This window comes from Pleurodeles waltl, chromosome 1_1 (genome assembly GCF_031143425.1).
Source record: "Pleurodeles waltl isolate 20211129_DDA chromosome 1_1, aPleWal1.hap1.20221129, whole genome shotgun sequence".
NCBI lineage: Eukaryota > Metazoa > Chordata > Amphibia > Caudata > Salamandridae > Pleurodeles > Pleurodeles waltl.
The window spans coordinates 865291132-865319016 of record NC_090436.1 but is presented as its reverse complement, the minus strand read 5'-3'; the positions used below and the strand labels follow the sequence as shown (position 1 = coordinate 865319016).

Genomic DNA, 27885 nt, shown 5'->3' with positions numbered 1-27885 from the left:
TGACCTGTTCCAACAGTGTTTGCCATGACGAGTTAGGTTTTCCCCATATTAAGGTTAGAATTAAACTTGCCCCTCTATTATTCTGGCACTCAATTTGGATAAAGGAACCATCTAAGTTGATTCATCGGGTGCTCGAGGACTGTCTGAAATTAGATGCAGGCCTTGAGATACCCTGGATTTCGTATGTGAAATCGACCTTGGAGAAAGTTGGGCTATTTGTGTTATTTATCTCACCTCATTCATGCCTATCCTAGAGTAAAACAAAGCTGAAGCAGGTGTTTTTGGCAAAGAGTGAAGTCTAACAAAAATAAAGCAGCAGTACATTTATACAACTAAACTCCCTCGCATGAGATTCTTTAACCTTATTTATTAGGTATTCAGAACCTACAGCACGATTCATCCTCACAAGGTTCTACTTAAATTATTTACCTTTAATGTTGGGCTATCTGCATAGGTGTCACTCTCCAAAGGAGTTGGGTCCCTGCCCCTGTGATGGCACATCCCTTCAATCACATTTACACTTCATTTGTTTTTTTGGCTTTACAAGGTCTCTCGGAAAAATCTTATTGCGCTCTTCCTAAGAGGTTATCATTTTAGTCAATGCAGACTGGCTCTCTCCTTGTTAAAGAAACTTGGCGCCCTGTGGTTTGGCAGGTGATGGCTGTTTTTATCTGGCACTGTCTAATGTTGGGGAAAAGTTAATTGCTTTGATTATAGTGCATTTGCGATGACATGTCAACTGTATTTTTATTTTTTGGTGCTTTAATGAATGTGCTTTATTTGAACTTATATAACCAATATATGCAAGATTAAGCTTCCCTGGGAGGTGGAAGCTCAGCGTTGAGATATTTTAATGCGTGGGAATAGTTTTATGAATGTGTTATCGCTTCACCTAACTGTCTATGATATAATTAATCGTCTTGTTATTTTTAATCTTTTTATATTTTATTTTGTACTTTTATGCTATGGAACTGTAGTGAATAAAGTTTATTGACTGACTGATAAATCGCTGTTAATTAATGATTATTTATGCACATTACTTCACTAAATCACACTATTGATTGCTCCCTTACCTTTGCCAATATTTTTCATTGTTGTTCAGTTGTTGTTTACCATTTATATTTCTATACAAATGTTGGTCATTACTCACAAGAGGTTGTGTACCCCTGTTATAGAGTATGCCAAATTGTTCTTAGTTTTGCTTTCCAAAATTCATGCAGTTTACACTGTACCCATCAAAAATAAGACCTTCTTAGTTAGTTTGCAAACCTGTTTTTGGAACATGGTTTATTTTAACCCAGAGATATGGATTGCTGTGAAATTCAAAAATTTGGTGTGGCAAGATAATGAGATTCTTATATGAATGATCAGTAGGTAAAAGTTGTGAGGAACTTCAGCAGATTAAAGGGAATCCTAAAGAGAGTTACTTGGGTGTGAAGGTTTCAGATCATGCACTAATACTCTTTGGGATTTTCCCTTGGAAAAGTGATTGAATACAAAGAGCTATCTTGAAAAGGCCATGGAGCACTGTGTAAAGAAACATGTTTTTCTTGGATCCAAAAGTGATAAATTCATCTTCCACAGCTTCTTGCATCCTTAATAGGGAATACAACCACTTTTGCATAGAATATGGCAGGACACAATCATATGGCAACCGTGGGACAGGAAAGTTGCAAATACAGTTTTTCAAATGTGAATTGCACTACCAGAGTTGTAAGGGAAATTGGTACAATGGATGTGCCTGGTGTTTCTTCTCTGCCATCAAATTATATTTCTCTAACTCATAACTGGTATTCTCTTAATTTTCAATACATTTATTTGGTGATATCAGTAGAAGCAGAACTAGGACAACTTCCTTAAAAAAAAAAATTTGTTTACTTAGGGATACCTTTCACCAAAGCATCATATTTCGCCACCATGACTCTTGAGGAGCTGAAGCACATACTTCGTTCTGATAGTGAAGAGCCCATGCCTATGATTGAAGAAAGACATTGTGTCCTCAAAGAAACTGGAACTATTCTGCTGAAGAACTTTGGAGGCTCATACCTGAACTGTGTTAAAGCAAGTGAAAAGAGCGCACAGAAACTAATACAAATTGTGGTCGAAAACTTTCCTTCTTATAGAGATGAGGCAATGTTTCAGGTTAGTTTTGCTAACTCATTTCCTTTTTTTCCTATGCCTTGAATGTAAGGATGACTGACGATAAGACTAGATAGTCAAACAAATTCTTCTTATTTAATTGAACTTAGTATTCTTAGTGGTAGTTAGCAAATTCATCGAACATTGGGATGGTATGCTGTAGAAGTTGGTCCAGATACCCCTGTGTCATTTTTCTGACCAGTCTATCATCCTTTATACAGTCAGTCACAATAGAGTGATAATCCTATTTTTTGATGTTTTGGTACTTTTTGCTTAAGATGTCACAACCCCCCACCACATCCCAAAAGATATCCAAGCCAAATGTTTGCCGTTTTTTCCCACATGTTGCAGATTTTAAACGTACCCATGGTCTGTGGATTCCCCTAGAGAGGACCAAGAAAGTTGCCTAAATGTTGTAAAATTTGAGGGTGGGGATGGGAAGGCAATTGTGGAAAAATTGTAAAAATACTGTGCAAGAAAATATGTTTTATGTTTCTGAAATGTCATCAACAAGAGGCTTGCTATGTTATGATCATCCTCTCCCCAGCTTTCAGGTACAGGTAGAATTGTAATCATTTTTACCACAGCTTATGCATATTTTAAATTGTGTTCAATGTGTTCCTATTTCTTTTAATTTGTACCTTTGTGCAGCTTGTAAAAGGAACAGGTATGAAACCCATGGGTGAACCCAGAAAGCTAAACATTGATGACAAGTAGGCAAAATTCGAATTCATAATTCAGCACAGGTTCATTTCTTTAGATCACTTATAGGTTTTCAAAAGAAACCAGACTTTGAAATCAAAAAGTTATAAAAATAAGTAGGAAAAAAAAGAAATGGGTAACATTTTCATCTGTCATTTATTTGCTCCATTGGGCAATTTACAGAAGCAATATACTGTTACACCAGTTAGCCTTTCTGGTTGTAGTGATATACAGTGGTTGTTGGTTGTTCTAAAACTTTGACTGTTTGAAGTCCAAGTAGTGTCAATGAGGCACATGGTTGACATGTGTTAAGTCAACCACACAAAGGAGGCAGCATGTCAGTCATGAAAAATGTGGGAATGCAAGGTGGTAAGACAATGGCCTTTGGCATTTAAGTGGAAATTCTGTCCCTCTGACCCCCTCAATCCTCCCCCTTGCCAGATTTAGGGTAAGCCCCACAGCCTTACCCCTGTTTTTTTTTTAATGACCTTATATTTAGTAGTCTTTCTACTTCTACATCACCATCCCCAAGAAGGCTAGTATAGGGGTTAGCCCCCAACCTGCCACCCCCATCCCATTCTTATTTTATATAAAACCATCCCTGGTGTTCTAGAGGTCTTCTGTTCAACTCGCAGCTCTTACCCACGTCTGGGAAGCCGGTTCCCTCTTAGCTGGTGTCTAATGGGTGGATCCTTGGATGAGGATCGCCCTCCTGTGACAATCCCCAGGTCAGGCTCCACTAGGGAAAGTCCTGGTCAAATGCATTTATCATCAAATGTGTTGATCATCTTTGCCTTCCCTCCATTATCTCTACTTCCCATGATTGTCTGCAAGCTACAGAGTAGCAGAGCATTCAAGTTATTATTGGAGTTACTTCTAATATGTTTTACAGGGCCAGCATGCTACACGATCATTGGGCAACATTCCATAGCCAGTGCTTTTTGGATTGACAACTGGAATGAAATACAGTGATTTTGTGGCAGCTTTTTATAACTTCCAGAAGTTCATTGATCGTTTCCACATTAATTACTGCCAACTGCACTATGCCGGGTATGTGTTGTTGTATTGCACTGCAAAATTGGTCATATGTATCTTTTGTGAAAGCAGTATGTTGTCATTATCAATTACTATTAGGAAATGAATCTATGAATCAAATCTGCATACTTTTATTGAGTTGGCAGACTTTGAAAAAAAGTGAGTGACAATTTGAGAATAGTTATTTTTCATATTTGATCGTTCTAGGAGCACAAAACAAATTGGCTCTTTTATGATCTACATTATTGCCAATGTTGTAAGTGATCTTGAGGAATTTTGAAGAAAATCCACTATGAAGAATATTAATGTAACTTTATCAGTACTGCTTTGATGATTTGCTTGATAAATGAAATTCAGAGTACAAGTGTGATTGAAAATTGTAACTTCTTTATACTAGGGGAAAAGAGTGGCTTTTTACAAGCGGGCTCAGATTCTTGTGGCTGATACATGGAGTGTTTTGGAGGGAAAAGGAGATGGGTGTTTTCACGATATTTCCACTGTGACCATGTTTGCTGACTACAGGATTCCACAAGCCCTGGTACACTTAGGGGCAATGAGATATTCTGAGGAACTCATGGAGAAACTTACAAAAGGTTTGCAACAGCTTTTATTCATTTATTTTGGTTTGTAACAGTGGTTGCTTATTTATTGTATTTATTTATTTGCAGTTTTTTCATAGCATGATCAGGCCCCCAAGGGTAGCAGAGCACTTTACATAGGAATAAGAGGTACAATACAGTCAGAGCAAAACAATAAAATATAGGATAACCTACGGTATAATGTCCATGCCCAAAAATAATGGACTTGGATTAGGAGTTTGTTCCAGTCACTGTTGAAGATTAGTGCTGAAACAGTAGGATTTTAAACTTTTTCTTGAAGATCTCATGATTAAGATGTGTTATAGCGGTAGGAGGGATGGCATTCCAGGTTGTGTGAGAATTTCCTGAAAAGCTTCCTTCAGGGTTTTTGCTTTCTTGAAAGAAGGTGATTCTGGTCTTAGAGAGTCTGCGCTTCCAAGAGAGCGAGAAACTCCTGAGATGGCTTGTTTGTGTTTGTATGTTAGATAGTTAGCAGCTCCTTCATATATTGCCTTGTGAACTAAGCAGGCCAGCTTGTAAATGCTCCTAGTTTCTACAGGAAAATATTTTAGTGCGTTCACTGTTGTGGTTATGTCTCCAGATCTTCTGGAACTGGAGACTAGTCGGGCCCAGTGGAATTAAGGTCTGCCTTTAGTGGTGTAAGGTGAACTCAGAGAATGGCAGTCTATAGGAAATTGCTGTAATCAAGTCTTGAGAGGACTAGTGATTGGACCATTATTTTGAAGTCATCTGCTGGCCTAAGAGAAGTGCTTTCCCTAAGAAGTCTATCTTGATATTGAGCTCTCTTTGCTACAGCATTAATGTGGGTTTGTAAAGGTTTAGGTTTTTGTCTTGAGTAAATTCTAAATATTTGGCATTTTCCACAGTGGATTGCTTTCAGTCAAGCAGGATTGAAGAACCCAGCCAGGATTGCACTGATATGGAGCCATGTGATGGAGAGAGTAGATGGAAATTGGTTCTTGTGGTGGCGGGTGGTGGTTAGTTTTGGATGATGGCATGCCATTCAGGAATAGAGGTTACTAAGGGTTTCTGCATGATTGTGTATGTCCTCTAATGTGAGGTCTTTCAGGTACAGCTGTGTCATCTGCGTGTAGGTGAAAGGAGATGCTGGAATTTCTCAGAAGAGAGTTGAAGGATTCCATGTACAGACTGAAGTTGTTTCGGAGAAGAGGGAAGCTTAGGGTACCCCTTGGTGAAGAGATGAGCGTCCAGTGAGAGACTTTTACAATTTTATTTGCTGTGAGCAATTTGTGAGATAGCACTTAACCATCTAAGGACTGTTCCATTTTAAAAGTGGGGGGTGATTGACTGTGTTGATTGCTGCTGTCAAGGATACGTAGTGGATCATCCATGACAGACATGCAACATAACTGCAACCAGCCCTGCAGCCCAATTACTGGTCATCAAGGAGGTTATTTTCTTTTATGTGTTTTTTAGTGGCTGTCAAGGGGAAGGGGAGGTTGGATATGGGATGGAAGTTTTTATGGTCTTCGGGGGTCAGCATCCAGATTTTTGGAGCATCTTCTGCCTCATTGAGGAACCCCCATATGACCTAACAACCCACTCTGCTAAGCCAGGATCTGGAAACATTATACACTAGTACTACTCATAGAGAAACTCTGGCAGTCATTTTGGAGAAACACTCATTGGACAGTGCCTGGGCGCAAAACACTCCAGTGTTATTGGCAATGGAATGTGCTGAATTAGCACTAGAAAGTATATTTTTCCAATTCCAGGAAAACATTTTTCTTTTATATTCTTTTAAAATGGTATTTTTTAACTGACATTGTCACCTAAATATATTATTCTTTTAACCTTTGTTTCAGTGAATTTCTGAAGTTTTTTTTTAATGCAAAGTAAGATATTATTATCATATCTAACAGTACTGTAACTTTAACCTTTGTTTTTTCCAGTGAATTTCTAGGGTATTTTTTTAAGACAGTCATATTTTACTTTTTGTTTAAAAAAAAAAAAAAAAAAACTAGGAGTGATTTGAACAATGTGATATTGTTTTTGCACATTTGGAACTCGGTGAGAGCCTAGACTCCAGTGAAAGGTGCCCACCCGCCTAATAATACTATGTACACCCCTTCTACATGATTAGGACCTGAAAGGTGTTCTATAGCATTTTGTTGCAGAAAGAAGGCTAGGATTAAATCTCATACCATCGAAAGCACTAGATTCCCGACAAAGGGTCCCTATTCCAGGGCATGCAGCTGGTAGTGGAGCAGTCTACCAATGAATGAATTATATATATTTTTTAACCCAACTTATACAAAAAGGTTCTCCTGAAACTGAAAGGATAAGGCTACCTCAGATGAAGTTAGCCAGTTGGAACAGCCAAGTTTTCAACTTTTCTGTAAAAGAGGAACATTTGTAAACTTCTGACTAGAGAAACCTACCAAATGGCAAAGATATATGATAGGTAAAGCATCTGTGAAGAAATCTAAGATGCACATGTCTGGAACAAGAGTCCACATACTTAAAGACTTGAATTGGTTGAGTCTAATGAGAAGGCTGGAACTAACACATAGTAAAGAAATAACTGATTTCTTCAGGTCTTGGGGGTGCCTGTATGTTTCCACACAAAACTGAGGCTGAAGCCCACATGCTGGCTGTGAGTACTTTGAGTCAGATAAGCATGATGGAGCTGAGGTTAAGACTGCGTATGAATTGATTAATCTCCATGCTAGTTCTACAGGTCATTCGTTTTACTGGCTGATTTGGAAGTTGTACTTCTTCCCCATTCTCCTCTAGGGTTCAGCAGAAAAAGGTGGAAATGAAGGTCATGGTCTCTAGATAACTGCATTACTCCGCTGCAGGCTATGCTGGAGGTTGATGGGTCCTTGTTTGCTTTTCATTACAATGATTTTGTAATCACTTCTCTGCCAGTTGTATGCAAGCCTAACAACTTGGTTCTCAAATTCAAAAACCAGAAATGAGTGCAAAATGAAAAGCAAATTATACTAATTGCTATCTAGCCCAATCACGTTCCCTGCATGCTGAAGACTTAGGCTGTCACTGAAGTACTTGGCAGTGTAGAAGATGGCCCCTTGAGGACTTCAGGACACATTCTAAATGTGTCTTTACAATTTGCATACTGTACAGCTGACCTCCCATAGACAGTATCATTCTCAGAGTTATAGGTTATATGTTGAGTTCAAAGACTAAGTTGCCTAAGAGTGTCAGTGTTCCGACGATTGCCAGTTTTATCCTTTTGGAGGTTCCTTGCCCAGTGCTCACCCTGATATCTCCCTCTGAGTATCATCTAGGCACGAATCCAGTATAGCTGACACTCTGCACAGTTCAGTCCGCTTGAGGATCACATCTTTTTCTCATATTTCAGAAAAATCCCTTAGGTTTTCCCCATTTGCGCACATCATAAGACCACTACATGTTATGGTTGATGCTTTGTTTGTCCCAGCACAGTGCTACATTGCCGAATGGGGGTACACCTAAAGGGCACATCCACACCTAGTTGGTGAGAATACAATGTCGCCTGTGGTGAGACTGAAGGCCGGTGGCAGTCGTTTATATCCTGGAAGATGCCTTTTTACTTGCACCTCAAGGAGAGGAACCTACTGAATTTTTTAGTAAAACTGTGTTAAGTCATGCATATCTGGAGTCCATAATTCCCCTAATAGAATGATTTATTCTGTGCGGTTCGTGTGTGTGCCTATAGTAATTATGGCATTCTTTGTTCACAATGCTGTAATGCAGGGTTGTATTTCCTCAGTCTGTTCTTTGCAGCTCTCGCTGGGGTTGGTAATATGCACCCAGCCAAGTCGCTGCTCAGGAACACCCTCTCAAACACTTAAACTTCACCAGAAGACTGCTATCTAGCTGATAGGGCCGTTGCCAGTATGGTTGCCATTTCATCAATGTTAGTTCTAAGCTTGAAGGATATGAGGAACTATCTAAAGCTTCTTTGTCCTGTAGAAGGAAGAGGAGCTGGTTTATTGTGACTGTTGCTTCCATTGACCTTAGCACAAAATTCATGACCCAGCTGAAACTGCAACTTGTCTGGAGGATTGATTCAAGGAAGTGATGCCCTGGAGTCACGATAAACAACCTCGCTGTAAACGTATGTAAAGATACAGGCTAAACGTTAGCAGTGAGGCTGCTTTTCTGAATGTTTTGCTTTATCACAGCCAGTCAGATTCGCTGCACTCACCTCTTCCTTTTGTCAGTGGGTGGTGGTGTTCTTCATACACATAAGTCTCTTCTCTGCCTGATCATCCTTGTAGTTAATAAATCCCTTTTAACTTGGGAAACCTGTATGCACAGTTTTGTGTTCAAGAGGAACATAAGGCTTTTTACCTTTCACACATGACCCTAGGGGAATCATGCAGTGTGTGAACCTGGATGACGTGACCTCTCGATTGTTTAAACAATTTTTTTACGACACAAAGCTTCTAAGTTATGGCTGGTCAAACATTTTCTGTCACACTGACCATAAACTAGTCCCCATTTATTGGTACTCTGTGCACCATTCCTAATTTATCTCACCCATTCGAGGCACAAAATTGAAAATCTTGACTGTGACCAGTAGACCCTGAAGTTTGCTGACAATCTTGTGAACCAGACAGTACTAATCCATGTCTCAACACCAACTAGCTGTCTTAATTGGATCCTTGGAAAGTACATGATGTTACAAGTGCACTAAACTACTGTCTGTTACCATGCAAATATTACTGGTCTGAGCTTCAAGGTCCGGTGCACCTGAACACGCTTTGAATATTACTGGGTCTGAGCTTTGGCTCCTGTGCACCTGAACAGGCCCAGAGCAACATTTGTGCAGGGGTGCTTATTTCCAGTCCCAGTCCAGCCATTGCTTTAATGACTTTTTTTTAGTTTTTGGTGACACCTGAGACAATCAACACAGCTCAGACTGAACTCCCTATATTTGATGTTATTCACAACAAACTTTAACCATTTCCACAGATCTTACATACTTATTAACGTTTATTAATTTGTAAGTTTGGTGCAACAGGAACCACCATGCTACGCCGATTCGTGCTGATGCTAGGCGTGTAAAAGGTGTGCGTGATAAATGGACTGACTTAAGGTCTTCAATAATAAGCCATCTCAATTTACTTCTTCTTCAGAAGCTTTGCACATGTGATCATTTGACTTACCGATTGATTGCATCAATAATGTACTTGTGCAGTGTTGTCCACTCTTCATTGCTGAGATACCATAGGAAGAGGAGAGATGTAGGAGTTTACTGAAGAAAGCAGGAAGTTTAAATTTAAAGGGCAAAACTAAAGAAAGATTTCCAGGTGATGCTTGTTTTCTGAATTTCTGACTTTGCAGCCGAATATGATGATTGTCATTGGTGGATAGCTCATACAGTTGTTATAACACTATCTTCAGGTGTCTTGTTTTGGTGATATGATCTGTTTTTTAGTCAACTACAAATTGCTTGCAGAGGTTTTTGAGTCTATACTTATAATGTTAAAAGTCAAATTCTAAGTTGAAAAATGCCACGGGCTGTTGACTAAAAACCCAGGACTGCCGCCTTAAGGTGCACCCAGATGTGGCAAAAGAGCAATTCATAGGAATGGGCATTATGCAACCATCCTTTGTAAATGCCCTGTACAGTCCATTCACAAGCGGGACAGAAGAAACCCATACAAAAGAGCATTATACAACCAACCACAGTATATACCCCGATAGTTTCTCCCTAGAGTGACAGAAACAACCATTAAATGACCAGCCACAGAAAATAACTGAGGAGTCCACCCAAATGAGGCAGGAAGTAACAGAGAGGGGTGGGCATAAGTCCAAAATTAATCGAATATGGATGTTCCATGAGTGACCGATCACAAAAGGACACTTCCAGCCCAGTACACAGCAGGGAGAACTGAGTCAAACGCCCACTCTCAGAATAAGACCAAATGGTTTTAACTCCAGTCTGCTTGAGAGGACATGCAATAGGAACTAAAATAAGTTGGCCGTGTATTCCACAGGAAAACCAAGTATTGATCACTGTATGAACATTTACATACAAATTTACTGGTGATGCAACAAAGTAAATAGATATACAAATTACTGACCATTTTGATGCGATATCATACATATGCTTTGGAAATCAGATACCAGCTTTCTTGTTATGTAAATGGGTAAAAAACTATTTTGTGACCAAGCTGTTGCCTGCTCCAAGTAGAATTTGAAAACTTGTAAGTTGAAAATGTGCTGATATGTTAAGCATGTTAACTATTCCGCATATGTTCAAATAACTTCTATCTTGCTTTTAAATTAAGGAAGATAACATACAGAAACACTTTTGAGCTGTAAAGAAACAGAGATTCAAACGTTGCTGTCCTCTCGTAAGTTAACGAAGCAGATATCTACTCTCAGGAAAACAGATGCACAGAGCAAACCTGACATATTTATTCCAAAATATATAGAAGTCACATAACATGGCTACTTAGCGGCTGGGTGACATTGCAGTTTTTCCTTCAATAGTGACTGAACGTTTTTTTTTTTTTTTTTGCAATAAACATGAACAAGGTTTTAAGAAAGCAGTAGCCAAAAAACTTCCACTAAAACTAAGTATTTTGGGAGATGTGATAATGTGTAAACCCCTAATTCAAACTTGTTCTTTTAAGTGAGAAATAGGATCAATCAAGCAGAAACAGCAGACACCCCTTCACCAATGTGAATAATTTAATAAACATTAGCACAATTATAAAAGCATCAATAATATCCAATATCTGTAGCATACATTCATACAAATCAAAGAAAACACAAACATTAACTTGACAGTTCAGACAACAAAGATGAAATCTCTTACGTACCAATATGCTAGAGAACCCCATTCTTTTGCGCAATCAGCAGCAGAAACACTGTCACTTCTGTGTTATACAGTCATTTGCTATATCTTACACAAAGTCTTAAATATGTTGAGAATCATAATCTTTTTATAGATAATACGTTGGCAATCATTCTCATTGATCCATTGTAGATTACTCTGGTTGGCTCCAAAGTCCAGCGCTCTGACTGGCTGACAACTTATGCCTATACTGCATCACAGTGTGTCATTGACATTCACTTATGGAATTTAGTGCTCTAAACTTCATAACACAAACTTCTGTCCTTACCGGTGTATATGTTGATTTCAGGGTGCCATGTTGCCCTCAGGAAACGCACCTGGCGTTTGAGTGACTCTCCATGAGATAGGATAATCTGGCAATACATTTTGCTCTTTTTCAAAACACCTTTCAATCGCGCACCAGGGCACCATGGCATGGAACCAAGAAAAAGTTAACAGCAGTAGAAATAGAATAATTAAATTGAAACACGTCCTCAATCAACGGACCACAAATGTAGTAGCCTCCTTGTAAAACAGTAGCACCCCTGCTTCACCGTATGACCTTGTTTGCTTAAAAATACATTAACATCAGGAAGATGCACAGGAAAACAGAATTGTGACTGATTTTTAAAAGGCTAAGGTTTGATGTGCAGTGTAGAGATCGATCCAACAAGCATGTTTAAATGAGGGCTGAGTACACATTAACACACAGGAGACTAGTCTTGTTGGCAGTAAATTGCCATTTTCTTAACATATATAACCGTGATACAGTTTAGTATCTCTCAGTAAACCGAGAATAAACATCTCTTACCTCCCCTGACACAACATCATCCTAGACCAACTCGTCTCCCACACATTTGTGTTCGAAAATTCTTTCCAAACGGAGACGCTGTTAGTTCCACAGACATCTTCCCTGCTCTTCAGGAGTATGGTTATAACAAAGTATAATGAAACAGACATAGGGATCGTAGATTAAGAGGACATGGCAACTCTCCCCGCACTTCTTCCATGTAAACTAATTCTGGATGCCAACTTCGTAGAAAATTATCCTTATCCTTGGTAACGTGGAATATCAAGATTTCTGTTGACATTGTTCACCATATATGCCAGTATCACATATGTAGAGTTGGACTAGTCATTTTTTATAGTGTCTGGCAAGCGTCATTCATGCCATGATGAGTATTAGTTTCACTTCTAGTTCCCCAACAGAGCCCCCGCCCGCTCCAGACGTTGCCTACCCATGATTGTTATGTCTGGATTGCAGGTATTGGATCCACTACAATTTCCTGAATGGTCGCTAGAACCTCCTTCCAAAAGATGCATATTCCAGGACAATCTCATCAAATATGTAACAGTGTTCCCTGTCCATCACAGTCCCACTAGCATTTATTTGTGGTGTGTGGGAACAGCTTGTAAAGCTTATCATATGCTAGGTATTAACCCATGCTTACTTTGAGGGCAGACACTCTATGCGGGCCCTAATTAGGTCTGGTATTAACCAGGACCTTTTGTTTTTTATTACAATTCTGTCTCTCTCTCTGTCTGTTGGCTGGCTTCACTTTGAGTGAAAGCATTGTGCTCTTTTGCAAGGAGCCTTTCAGCGCACAGTTTTGTTAAATATCAGGAACTCCTGCAGCAATGTGTGCTTTTTGAGACTAAAAATATTTTTGCTTTTGCCAATGTTTGTTACAATAGTGAGGGCTCGGCAGCTCTGAAAACAATAATGTTTTACAAAAACCATGTCAACACAAGACCCGCATTGACAAAACCAAAAGACTGACAACCAATTTTGAACGTACTGACTTTGACAATGCTTGTTTATTTTCATGTTTCCCATAATTTTATTGAAACACGTTACACTGATTTTTCTGTTATGGATACATTTTTTTGAAATACTAGCATGCATCAACACATTTTACTAAACGATGCTTCAAGGAAATAGTACCTAAACTTTCACAGCAGCTTAGCAAAACATTTCATTTTTTTAATGAACGTTTTGATTTTGAATTCAAAGAATATTGAATATTGCTTTCAAGTTTCTGAAATATTTGCATCTGATCAGAGAGTATTCTGGGAGCATTGTACTTAACCTCATATTGTTCAACTTTGCAAACGTGTGTACACATTTTTATACTGGACCTACTATCAGTAGTGCTGTCTGAGCTTACTACATTTCCCTAGCGCGTGTTCACCCTAATAATAAAGGATTTGCTTTAATGAACCATAAATTTAAGTTACTCCAGTATTGGAACTTTCATAGATTCACATGCTTGAATCATTCCCCGTCATCGAGATGGGAGTCCCGGTACAATTTTCATAAGTAATGTTAAAACATATTGAAGAGAAAAAGGCCCTAGGCCTCTTCAATTTCATAGTCTATCAGAGTCATTTTGTGAAAAGGACCAAACCTGATCCTCCACCAATCAGGCTCAGAACCTCCTGAGAGAAGCTCTAGCACCTCAGATTTTCTACCGCACGTCGTGCTAGGGAGTCTCCTCAGAGCTCTGCTCTGTTTTCACACCTTTATTCAGCTCTTTTTCTCTCAGAGAAACTCATTTATTTGGATTTGCCAGATATTTTTCAACTATGTCTGACAAGGAAAAGAAAAGTCTCTTTAGAGACTGCAAGACTTGTGGGAAGAAAAGACTTCATTCTGAAGATCCTCATCAAGACTGCATTTACTGCCTGTACCCAGATCATTCAGCCAAAGACTGTAAGATTTGCCGTACTTTTTCTTCTAAGACCTTAAAGGATAGAGAAGGCAGATTATTAATATGGCTGCAGAAACTGAAGCATAGGAAGGATCCAGTTTCTGATTCTGAGAGTGAGGAATCATCAACATCCAAGAGATCAACTAAAAGGGCAAGATCACGCTCTAGATCTCCCTCACAAATCTCAAGGAATGCCCTCAAAAAGACTGCTTCAGGGTCTTATAAGGGTCGCAGCCCATCTTCTTCCCCAACTAAACTCTCAAGTAAAGAGGGGAAAAAACATGCTTCCAGTTCTGAGAGGCACAGGAAATCCTCATCTGTTCCACCATCTGTGCCTTTCAAAAAGCCATCCTCTGTGACTGGAAAGAAGGCCTCGTCGACGGATTCCCCGTCGACGGCACCGTCGGTGGGCGCATTGCCGACGACAACAGCTACTTCAGGTTTTCCATCGTCAACGGCTCCGTCGGCAACATCGTCGACGAGAACAAGTACACCACCGTCGACGAGAACTGCAATGACGACATCAGCGTCGACGACCGTCTACACCTAGTCATCGTCGACAGCGCTGATGTCAGTGTCAGCCCTACCGTCGTCGACGGTAGACTCGTCGGCGAAGATTTCTGCTATTAAAATAACGGTGCGTCCAGCGTCGACGGCACCGTCCACGACAAAGTCAATCTACACGTCTCGACGAGGGAAAAACATCAAAAAAGAACAGAAAAGTTAACCCCAACCCACACTTCACCTAGCAAGGTATCCTTCCTGGTACCAGTACATCTTTTGGAGGGAGATGAAGATTCAGATGAAGATGGGCCTTTTGGAACAGCCCACAGCCCCTCTGAATTGAATGTAAAATACCAGGAAGAGGAGGAATATGAGGAAGCTTATGATCCCCAGGCTTGCTCGGAGCATCAGCAGTATCAGCAGGGAACGTATATTCCTTCTGACCTGCTTACTGGCCTTAGAGCGATGTTAGTGGATTACAACAGAAGGTTTCCTCCACAAGGAGAACAGCCTCCTCCATCGCCCATTTCTGGTCTTTCTACTCCACATCAAAGACCAACGTCTTTGCATCTCACATATGTGGCCACCCCGGACATGACAATTCCCCAAGACACTGACATTTCAGAAGGAGATCAGGAGGAAGGAGAGCTCATAGATACTCACTCAGAGTGGGACGAATATATTATTCCTGCTCCATCTTCTCCTTCGCATTCGAAGGTGGAGTCCCCACCTGAAGACATTGGAGGTTTTCACAATCTCCTAGAGAGGGCAGCCAAGCGTTTTGCTTTACCGCTACCTACGAAGCAAACAGATTGTTTCCTTTATGATTTTAAAGAGCCCTTCCAGAAGTCTGTGCGCTCTATCCCGATGGTGAACTACCTGTGGGAAGAAGGCCTTAAAGTCATGACTAATCCGGCAACAGTCACAGCAGTTTTACCACGTCTGGATAAGAAATACAAAGCTCCTGATGATGCACCAACATGCTTGACAGGACATCCTCCTCCAGATTCAGTAGTAGCTCAGGCGGCTCAAAGAAGATCAAAAAATCCTTCTGCTCCGATTTCCGCGCCCCCAGATAAGGAGGGTAGAAGGCTAGATAACATAGGGAAAAGATTTTCGTCTATGGCCAGCCTAGTGCTTAGAGCTGCCAACTCCTTGGCTATTTTGTCTCGATACGACAGACAGCTTTGGGCGGATATTGCACCGTTTATTAATCAACTGCCAGAAGACGTAAAATCAGAGGCAAATAAGACTGTACAAGAGGGTCAACGCACGTCTGCAGAGCTTATAGACTGTGCAATGGATATAGCGACCACTGCTTTCAGACAGCTAGCAGGTGCTGCTGTATTGAGAAGACAGGGCTGGCTCAAAGCCACCTCATTTCGCCCAGAAGTCCAGAATAAGATCCTAGACTTACCCTTTGATGGCCAAGCGCTATTTGGGAAACATGTGGACGAAGCCCTACAGTCAATTAAAACGGACACGGACACGGCAAGGTCATTAGGGACCCTGCAATATCGAAGATCGTCCTTTCGTCCTAGGGGGCGTGGCCAGCCCTCTTACAGAGGGGGATATCAACAACAGAGATACTCTTCCTACCCATCATCTTCACAACAATATCGGCCATACTACTCCCAAAGGCAACCGACTCAACCAGCCTATACTAGACCGGCAGGCCGTGGACGTTCAACCCGCCCGCCAAAGATTCAGCTCGTAGAACCTGATGTTTTCGAGGCGCCGGCTACGCTCAGTCCTCCTCCTATCACCGGGGCGGGAGAATTTCCTTATTTCTCAGTCAATGGCAAACCATTACGTCAGACAAGTGGGTCCTACAATTAGTGGAACTGGGCCATACTCTAGAATTTGTCCAGATACCTCCCTCCAACCCTCCCCGCAGTACTCCTTCAAGATATCCTCAACAACTCAAAGAAGAGGTCTACAAGCTCCTTCTCAAGGGAGCTATAGAGAAGGTACCTCGGGCTCAACGAGGAACAGGATTTTATTCCAGGTTCTTCATCATTCGAAAAAAGTGGAAAGATTGGAGGCCGATCCTCGATTTAAGGCAACTAAATGTATACCTAAAAAAGCAGTTGTTTCGAATGATCAGCCTGCAAGACGTCCTTCTGCGTCTCAATCAAAGAGATTTTATGTCATCACTAGACCTCAAAGACGCATACTTCCACATACCAATCCACCCTGCCCACAGAAAGTATTTGAGATTTACTGTAGCCGGGAGCCATTATCAATATTGCGTCCTTCCCTTCGGGCTCAAATCAGCCCCAAGAATATTTACCAAATGCCTAGCACCAGTTGCAGCCTTTCTCAGGAGAAGAAAGCACCAGGTCTTTCCATACTTAGACGACTGGTTAATAAAGGCAAAGACTTACGCAGGAGCACACAAGTCAACAAGAAAGTGCGTTTCCTTACTGACCAATCTCGGATTCACAATCAACTGGGAGAAATCCAACCCTCTACCAGTACGCAGTATTACTTTTCTGGGAGCAAAACTGAACACGGAATCCGGCATGGCATGTCCCACGTTAGAGAGACAACAAAGATTACTAACCCTAGGGAGTTTCATACACAAAAGACGAAAGGTTACAGTCCGTCTCTTCAAATCACTATTGGGCATGATGTCTTCATGCATACCTCTGATCCCTCTGTGTCGGCTAAAGATGCGCCCCTTGCAGGAGCAGCTAAACCGTCAATGGCTCCAAGTATCAGGCACTTTCGAAGACCAGATACAAATAACTCCGATAATGATCAAAACTCTCAAGTGGTGGTCTCAAAAGCATCATCTGTCAATCGGTCTCTCGTTTCTTCAACAGCCAGCCCCGTGGACCATAACAACAGATGCCTCACTGGAAGGCTGGGGCGCAGTATTACAGGACCTGAAAATAAGTGGCAAATGGCCAACTCATCTGGCATCAATGCATATCAGTTGGCTAGAACTCAGGGCAGTGCACCTCGCCTTACAAGCGTTTCTCCCAAGAATCTCTGGATCGCGAGTGGTGATAAGAACGGACAACACCACTACGATGCACTATCTCAACAAACAAGGAGGTACAAGATCTCTCACCCTCTCCAGGGAAGCCCAAGCGATCTGGAACTGGGCCTCGCAGCAAGGCATCACACTATCGGCGGTACACTTGCCGGGAATAAACAACAAGGCAGCAGATGCACTCAGCAGACAGAAATCGGACTGTCACGAGTGGGAACTAGACCAGACAGTACTGACCCAGATTTTTTCCCAGTGGGGAACACCAACAGTGGATCTGTTTGCGAAGAAGGACAACGCCAAATGCCAGTTCTTCGCAAGTTGGCATCACCAAAAGGGATCTTGGGGGAATGCGTTTTCGATAGTCTGGTCAGACATCTTTGCTTACGCTTTTCCTCCCATTCCGTTGATCCCAAGGGTCCTCACGAAGATGAAAACAGAACCGTGCACTCTCATACTAATAGCCCCGTACTGGCCGCGCCAACATTGGTTCACAGAGCTCCTCATTCTGTCAGTCAAACCTCATATTCCACTGGAGCCGTTACCTCATTTACTAACAATGAACAACGGCCAAGTTCGGCACCCCGATCCGCACTCAATGCGGTTATCAGCATGGCTCCTCACCACAGAGAATTTGCGCATTTGAACATCCCGCAGGACTGCAGAGATATTTTGTCAAAGGCCAGAGCGGATAGCACTAACAAGGCGTACCAGTGTAAATGGAAAAGATTCTGTGCCTGGTGTCATCAGCGTCAAATCGACCCTCTACTTTCACCACCAGAAGAGATATTGCCGGATCTCTTACAGTTAGCTCGATCTGGCCTAGCACACTCGTCCATTAAAGTTCATGTAGCAGCCATAGCTGCATACAGACGTTCAGATGAGACACCCTCGCTCTTCTCTTCTCGGCTGATTAAGAGATTTCTGAAGGGGCTGTTCAGGGTTTACCCTCCTTTCAGACCGCCACCTCCTTCGTGGAATTTGAATATTGTTTTGGCACAACTGATGAAGCATCCATTTGAACCGATCCACCGTGCTTCCCTCAAATACTTGTCGTGGAAGGTTGCCATATTGATAGCTCTTACATCAGCTAGGCGGGTCAGTGAGGTGCAAGCGCTGTCCATCCAAGAGCCATTCCTGCAGCTTAAACAAGATAGACTACTAATGCGCACTAACCCGCATTTTATTCCAAAGGTTCCGTCAGACTTTCACATGAACGAACCTTTTGGTCTTCAAGTCTTTTTTCCCTCATCCATCTACTCCAGCGGAGAGGGCATTACACTCTTTAGACGTGAAAAGAGGCGTTCAATTTTATTTGGACAGGACTAAAGCTTTTCGGCGCTCTAATCAGCTATTTGTGGCGTACAGTGCTCCTAGGAAGGGGTACCCGCTATCAAAGCAGAGTATTTCTAGATGGATCGCCTCTGCTATTCGCTTCTGCCATCAGGCAGCGGGCAAACCTTTGCAGTCATCTGTGCATGCTCACTCGACGAGAAAAGTCTCATCGGCAGCGGCACTGTTTACCGGAGTGTCACTACAAGACATATGTAGGGCAGCAACATGGAAGAGCTGTCATACCTTCACTAAGCACTATTGCTTGGAGTCCCTCTCGCACGGAGAGGTAGCAGTGGGCCAGGCGGTTCTCAGGAATCTCTTCAGGTGAAGGTGAGCCATTTCTTCTCCATCCCTCCATCCTAGAACAGGTGGAACATTGAAGAAAAAAAAAGAAATGTATCTAAAGATAAAAGAACGCTATCATAATCCCATAAGTAAGCTGGTTTTCAGACATTGATCATGTTACAGTAGTGTCTTATGATGTTTTATTACTGGTTTGTTATTCAAATTTCATCATGTATCTTCACAGGTATATCTCTATAGATATTAGAGATAAGGAGATACTTATATTTATATAGATATATAGACATGTGTGTGTATATATATATATATATATATATATATATATATATATAGAGAGAGAGAGAGAGAGACATATGTCAGTACACTCATATACTTCATCAATTTATGCATGATGATAAGAAGGGTTTGTGGTTTAAGATAATTTGTTTATTAAAGATGTTGTCATTTTACAATGTGCATAGTTATTGCTTTCTACTCTGATTCAAGCATGTGAATCTATGAAAGTTCCAATACTGGAGTAAGAAAATAAGTTACTTACCTGTAACTATAGTTCTCCAGTATTGGAATCTTTCAGAGATTCACATGCGACCCACCCGCCTCCCCGGAGAAGCTCACTTCACCTCTTTCTTTCTATTTATACATATATTCAACATAATATAAGCACTTGTGCTTCGAAAATCTGAGGTGCTAGAGCTTCTCTCAGGAGGTTCTGAAGGGTGCTGTCGCCTGATTGGTGGAGGATCAGGTTTGGTCCTTTTCACAAAATGACTCTGATAGACTATGAAATTGAACAGGCCTAGGGTCTTTTTCTCTTCAATATGTTTTAACATTACTTATGAAAATTGTAGCGGGACTCCCATCTCGACGACGGGGAATGATTCAAGCATGTGAATCTATGAAAGATTCCAATACTGGAGAACTATAGTTACAGGTAAGTAACTTATTTTCTTCAAACAGCATTAACATATGGAAACAAGTGTTACCTTTGCTGTAGACAATACCCTTCCCTGATCCATAGTGTGGTACAGTAAACTGGCTGCCAAAGGGTTTGTGCTGCAGAGGTTTGGGTCCACTTGACCCAAGGACAAAATAAATATGAAAACATGTTGCCCTTGACCCCCAGCAATATGTCCTGGAGGTCGGGCTATAGGAATTCCAGACCCCTGCAGTGAAGGATTTCACTTGTGGAGGAGTATGAGTGTGTCTCCTATATAATGAAGCAGAGTGGATTTGGTTGCTTCCCTGAGAAATGGAATGTTATAATACTATCTTGGGTCTAGTGTTGATAAACATAGGTTTAGGGCCCACTCTTTGTGCTCTTTCATTCCCTACAGGCTGCCCCTTCATTTGGAGGATTTGAGCAGACAGCATGGATATAGGTGATGACATCCATACTTTCCGTGTCTTCAGTTACATTACGGATTCTGGCATTGTCTGTACATGCTCTGTTTTCTAAATCCTCACATTTTAGGTATAGGATATCCACCTGTGTCTCCGAAAACCTAATCATGTCATTTGTGTTCTGTTCTATTTTGCAACAGATCTTGTAGATCAGTCTCTGCTTCAACAACACTATTGCCAATTTGGTCAATATCTCTACTAATGGACAAAATGAACTCATGGATACTATTTGTTATGTTTTGTCGTTTGTTTTTCAGGTCCGCCCTCCATTCCTCCTTCAACTCCTGGAGGCATGTCTTAAAGTCGCATTTCGTGAGGGAGGGTTTGTTGTTTTCAAGGGCCATGTTTGCAGTATACTGGGGACCATCCTGTCTGGTCTCTATCTCCTCATGTTGAGAGGGACCCCAAAATGACTCCAATAATTTACCCCATTGTTTTATTGTGTTTCAGTGGTGTTCAGATTAGAGGACGTCACCTCTGAGGGAGGGTGTTCAACACAGGCCACAGCTCTTGTGTCTTTGCGTGTCACAGGTTACAATTGTCACTGACGTTCCCTCTTATTATCATGGAAGTGTCCCTCGAAGAGATCCCTGGAGGAGCCTTGTGCTTAAAGTCTGTTTGTTGGCACTTGTTGGTTTAAATGTAAATGCTTTGTACGGCCTGTGACAGGTACACATTGACCTCCTGCAGGACTTTTCACTGTTGGCCCTTGACCTTGATCCTCACCCCTCTTTGAGCAAGTCACAGTCAGATGCCTTTATTTGGGTGGATGGTGTAACTATTTTATATGCAGCAGAAGCCTTGGTGGAGTTCCTACTTTGGTTGCCGTTCTCTTACAGTCTAGGTATTAATATTTAACAAGAGGAGGAGGCCGCATTACTGCAGAGAATATCATATATGTGGTTTATGCAGTGAGGGGCTCTCTTCTTCCGGCTGCTCCAAACCTCCCAGGATATCTCTCTCTGATGTCTAGGCCTCCTGCTTTCAGGGGCGCTGGCCACAACACAGCGACGGGGCTCCAGTTTCCCAGAGTGCCTGTGCTGTAGATGTCAACTGCTCATCCACGGTGCCATTGCTCGTGGAAGGGTGTTCCCTCTCTCTTGGCTGCTATGCTTCTCCAATCAGGCACCACACCGATCAGGTCCCACTTTGCAATGTGGGCCCCACCAGCTTGAATTCGCGTGGTGTTGGAAAAGTTCTTGAACAGCTGCTGCTTTCTTTCTCATTTCAGTGCTAGAGGTCGCTTATGCCCCAGGAGAGCGGAAGCTGCTCTACAGGGTTTCAGCGCATTTCACCTCCAGTCATTGTTGCTCCAAACAGGTAATGCTGGAGCTCAGTAGCTCACGTCAGCCATGGTGACTTGTAAGCCTCGCCCCCTCGGATTGGTAATTTTTAAGATATAAAAAGTAGACTTTAAGGTGTCATTTTCTCACAAATGATTGTCCCTGTCGGACATGTGCTGCTAGCCGACATCTGCCTGCAATGACAGAACAGCTTCCTGAAGGCTTTTGTATGGTGCTGCATGGCAGTGGTTTGTGAGGGCTCTCCTTGTCCTATCAGTGCTGTCCACTTTTATGCTCTCGCCCAGTAAACATTCAGAATGGAGTTATACAAATTACCGGACTCTCCAAATACAGAATGGCTGCAACGTGATTTGAATGATACGTCAAACAGGGTAATTGCTGGAGAGCTGACTCATTCCTTTACTGTATTTATATTGTCTTGTGGACTGAATCATCCTTTTTTGGCAAACTAACTGAGCAATGGCTGAAAGAGGGTAATCCTTGTAGGTTTGTGTTAATACTATTTCTATAGCCAATACTATTTTTGTTATTTTCCTTTAATGCAAAAGACAAGAAAGCAGCTAAAACGTTTAATAGGCCATACATAGAAAGGACGGGTTATGCTCATGCGCAAAAACTGGCTTTGCTCTCTAAACTGTGGGGGATGATTATAGAAAGAAAGAAATGTATGGCATGATTTGCTTCTCAGTTCCATAACAGTTCAGGAAAGAATTAGTTTTTCAGCATGGAAGACTCTACAAACCTTTGCATGCCAGGGTCACTGTCACAAAGGTCCAAATTGGCAAGCCGATTTACGGATCAGCGCCTTGCATGATTAAGGTTTCCCCAGACTGTAGATCCGGGTCCTGTCAGACCAACGGTGACTTCTCTGCTGTTCCATGTTGTAGAGCTATCTGCTCCGATATTGGTGTACATGTGGGTCTTGCTAGTCTGACTTACATTGGCCTACAGACTACAGCCACGGTGAGGGTCGGGGATGTTGTGTTTGATATTAGCTTGGTTATGACATGGCAACTGCAGAATAGCCGTGCCCTTGCAGATGATTTTTTAAGTAAGGGTGCTAGCTGTCTGCGTTTCAACTAGCGCGGACAGTCAACTCATGTAAGTGTGGGAACTCTTTGACATATTTAGTTTATATCAAGCTACATCTTTTCTGCACTAGGAGCTCTTCTTTGCTTCTCATTAGAGACATATTTGGCTCTTGTCTGAAACCTCAGATTAGATTTCAACTTATTTTCTGTAACTTCTTGATCATCGTTGCCAACCTGACACATTATCAATTAGCATTGCTTTGCTTGTTTCAGTGCTTATCCTTCTATGCTTGCAATACCATAATCGTTTACCCAAAAGTAACTTTCACGGCTGCAATTGAGTTATTCTGAAGAACTGTCTGGTATTCTGTTTTTTTGAGTCACAGTGGATCCCATGTCAGTTGCTTATGTCTGAAATTATCATCCAGTGTAAGGTTGTGTGCAGATTCCCTAATACATCACAAGCATTAGACACACACCCCTGTGTAACAGGAGGGTATTGCATGGTTCTAGAAATATCCAGTTGAAGTATATTTTATTGTGTGCTGCTTTTGAATATTTACATCCAGCCTTACAAGGGCATTTGTGTCTGTGGCTGATGGTGTTCAACAGGCGCTTGAAGTTAAATTAATTTATACATTCAAAGTGATAGATGGACTTATGCACCCTCACTTGAGGGGGTGGAGACTCGTAAAACTATATAGAGGTGTAAATCTACTCAGAAAAAGTGTGTTCCATCTATTAACCAATTTACACCTAGGTGTAGGAGTAGATCTACATGTGAGAATAACTAAACATGCAAACTTATCTTTTTGAATAGGTTGCTTAGTGTTTAAATTTGGTCGTACTGTTCTATTCAAAACTGCATGCTTTGTACCAAGGCCGGCTTCTGGCAAGTCCAGGACAATGGTGGACCTTTAGTCTAGTATAGAAAGAAGTAGAGGTTCTCTAGCCTGTGAATAACTTATTCAGGTACCAGGTATTTTAGGTTTGTAATTGCCATCGGGCATTATTCCATATGTTGTTTAAGTGACTGGAAAATCCACACACATGGCTCCATGTCCCCACAGTTATCCTCTATTCTGCAAGAGAAGTTGCAGGAATTCCATGCAGATATTCTTATTGTTGGTAATTTTTGGCCACCAGGAATCTCATCGTGAAATTTTGTGCTACCACAGTGTATGTATCCAAACCATTGAGTAGTATGACTCTTCAAAGTTTGCATTGATACCATGTCTCCAATGGTAGTTATAAGGTTTAAGCCCCCCTTCAACAGACCTCTCACGCAACTAGTGCCAATGGATGCTGTACTCAGCGCCAATGTAACATTAGCTTTCCCTAATTTCTGCTTCCCTCTTTGGATTCCCACAATCCACCCTGCTTTTGTGTAGATTGCCTGGTATTTCGGCCAGTTTCATCACTTGGAATTTCAGCATAACAAGTGGTAGCCGAGATACCCTTCCACGGAGGTGATGACTTCATTAGCGACCACATTCAATCAGTTTCTATTGATGATTTATTACAATAACTCCCATTTGGATCATCTGTATATCTTCATCTGTATATTTTCATATTCCCAATTACTTTTACAATCCAGTCAGAAGTGAGGGGGTCCAAAGGGGAGTTTTGTCTTATTAGTTATTTCTTTTACAGAAAATAGCATTTAAAGTCCATGTGATTTGTTGGTGTACACTTGGGCGTAGGAAATGTTTCTAGTATTTCAGAGGTAGCACACGAGCTATTGTTGGGGAAAATGGACATTGCAATAGGTTGTTGTGTCTTAATTTTCAAGATGGGTACTAAAATTGAGCAGCTTTGATCTCCCATAAGTAGACCTTAAGCATTTTGAATATTCACAAATATATGTGTTTCCCCCAGGTGTGATGTTTCATTCTGGAGAGACCCAAGAGGTGGAGATCAGAGGCTGTTCCATTTGGTGTGTCGAGCTGATTTGTGAACGTTTGTTAGAGCTTTTTGAGAAAAAGGGGGAAAAAAAGAGCAAAGACATAAATCCTGTTCTACTTGATCACTATCTGTGGGACTATGCCAGAGACCACCTTGAAGAAATGAAACAGATTCCCTTCCACCGAGTCCGCTGCATATATTATTAGGTATTGCCACGTGTCGGTGATATGGACATGAAGATGCTGGTATCCTGGCATGACCGAGTCAGTAAGGAAGAGTTCGGACTTGTATTAAGCTTTCATAAAGCGACTGAACAAAAGCGTCTTCTCTATCCCTGTAGTTGATGGCATTTCTAAGCTGTTTCCTATTTGATGATGATTTGAATTCCTTCACAGGGCAAGAAACAGGTAGACCAATATTTTTTTCTGGATCTGTACATGATGAATTGAATAAACTATTCTAATAGCAGTTTTTTTTCATTGTACACGTTGAATTTAAACCTATTGGTAAAACTGAAATATTTGATTATGTGCATAGTCTGTGTGTGTTTATCATTTACAATCCACTTATAGACAGTTATAAACATGCTATGTGCTTTTCTAGGTGTTATACACAATTGTTTTATAAGATAATAACAGTATATTGTTTCGTAGCACTGAGATTGACAAATTGTTAGTACTATTAAACTTAGGGCCTGATTACAACTTTGGAGGAGGTGTTAATCCGTCCCAAAAGTGACGGTAAAGTGACGGATATACCACCAGCCGTATTACGAGTCCATTATATCCTATGGAACTCGTAATACGGCTGGTGGTATATCCGTCACATTTGGGACGGATTAACACCTCCTCCAAAGTTGTAATCAGGCCCTTAGTGTCATACAGTCGGCTCTGCCGGAATGTGAAGCATTTGCCTTCGGGTTATATACAGATGACTTCGATGAGCAATAATCCCACTGAGACATTTCATCAGCCAACAGTTACATTAGAGTATGTAATTCCACTGAGCAATCTTAATGGTTTATCATAACATTAAAGCATGTAATACTAAAATGGCTCTCTGTCCCCAACTAAGGAATGCAGTTAAGGACAATAAACTGATACTTACACCAAAGATCCCTCTTGTAGTCCCATTGTACCATCTGTCCCAAAAAGGCTATGAAGTGTGGATATAAATGACCATATGATTACAGGCTTGGGCGATGTTTGTTTTAGACACACTAAATAGATGTGGAAAAGAAGCTATTACTGTCCCCAAAAAATCACAGGGTGCGTGAATGAAGAAGGTAAAGTAAACAAACTTAAATAGGACTAGGGTCAACCAACGGCCATGTCTATTCATCATTATGTGCCTGGCAGAGTAGACCTGAAAAGGGAAAACCTTATATAGATCAAATATCTCATAACAGTATGGAATCAACTGGATTGTATATTCTAGCAATATAAGACCAACCTTAAAGAACCTGGAGCCACATGTAGGAAGCCTTTTTGAGGTTGCAAACAGGTTGATTTGCAGAATCGGCCCGGTTGCGAATGCAAAAGGACTTTTTCACATGTACCAAGCCCAAATAGCGATTCAGTAACCTGTTACCAAATTGCAATCTGGGTTTGCAGTTCGGTATTAGGAAGGGGCGTGTTGAGGGTGTCCCTTCCTAATACCGAATCGCAATGGTATGTATGCATGTTTTGAGATTGAAATGCAGTCTCAAAACATTTGCGTTTTAGCACCAACTTAAAGTTGGTGGTAACCCATTCTCAAATGGGAAGGAGTCCCTAAGGGACCCCTTCCCCTTCGAGAATGTTTGCAAAAACCTTTTTTAAGGGCAGGCAGTGGTCTTAAAATAAAAATATATATATATATTTTTTTAAACATCCCATTTTCCTTTAAGGAAAACGGACTGCGTCTAAAAAAAAAAAAAAAAAAAGAAAGGATTGCTTGGTTTAAAAGCAATGACGGACATGGTGGTCTGCTGACCCCAGCAGGCCACCATCCTTGTGATTTGAGTGATTCCCAGTGGGTCGCAAAGCAAGAACTACCTCATTAATTCTCATGAGGTAAGTCTATTTGTTACCCACCGGGAATCGCAAAATGTGTCAAAGACACATTTGTACATTGGTGTTTGCGATTACCAAATAGCGAATCACTAGGATTCGCTATTTGGTAATCGCAAATGATTACTTTCGTAAATTTGGCCCTTTGTCTGTTCACAGGACTGACTCTGTCCCAGCGAAACTATTTCTTTGAATACTTCTCAGGTGCCTGAACGTAGAATCCCTGTTATGTAACAGGAATTTCACAAACGTTTTTCTCAAGTTGACGGCTTATTTTCTGTGTCAAAACTTTATTTTACCTTCTTAAGATATTTTTCAGGAGAAGGACCATATATTCAGCATATCAGGACTTTCAAAAGAAAAAGAAGCATTGAACAATGTTTATTACATGGTATATCGTAACTTCCTGTAAATAAGTGAGGTACTCCGAATCACTGCCTTTAAATCAGAGGGAGGAAGCCAGCATGCCTAGATATGAGACATGCTACAACTTGTCATTAAGATAAACAACCCTGATGCGCTGGAGGTAAAAGCTGAACCTGAAAAAGCATGTGCAGAGGCATGTGCCAGAGCTAACCTATACTTGTAACTGGTGACCAGGGCTTGGAGACGAACAAGGGAGATCAGGAGTCACGGATTGAGTGCATTGAGAAAGCACAGCCTTTCCAATGTAAGGGGCTTGCATGGCATTGTCATACTTACATCAAACGTTAACAGGCTGTACATCACTTCCACACATTGCGTGGTTGTCAATGTCTGATGAAGGTGACTGGAGAGAACTTGTCACGTTAACAGCATTCGTGATCTGGATCCTGACACTGTCCATGTCCAAAGTTCTTAATACATTTTCATTCGGGCAGTTAACATGATGTGGGGTTATTTTAGTGCTTTGCATGAGCACACTTTTTTTTAGCTCTGGGCCTACAATTTTACCTAATTCATTTAATTTATTCCTTTTTATTATGTTACATGGCTTCATTTTAGCAATTATGTTTTTTTTATTAGTTGTAATTTCACCAGAATTTGTTGTTAGTTCTTTTCATTTTTGTG

The 27885-nt window shown here is 41.2% G+C and overlaps 1 protein-coding gene across 4 annotated transcripts in view; it reads left to right on the top strand.

Annotated features, from left to right (window-relative positions):
* The window catches only part of QNG1 (Q-nucleotide N-glycosylase 1), a 72890-nt gene extending 47638 nt beyond the window's left edge, over nucleotides 1-25252 (top strand). For all 4 annotated transcript variants that reach the window (XM_069229786.1, XM_069229819.1, XM_069229798.1 and 1 more), the window contains 3 exons: nucleotides 1883-2142; nucleotides 4274-4469; nucleotides 24758-25252. In XM_069229786.1, coding sequence (XP_069085887.1) covers nucleotides 1883-2142; nucleotides 4274-4469; nucleotides 24758-24990 — 689 coding nt within the window. In that variant the 3' untranslated portion in view covers nucleotides 24991-25252. The remainder of the gene's footprint in view (nucleotides 1-1882; nucleotides 2143-4273; nucleotides 4470-24757) is intronic.
* The last annotated feature ends 2633 nt before the right edge of the window (nucleotides 25253-27885 follow it).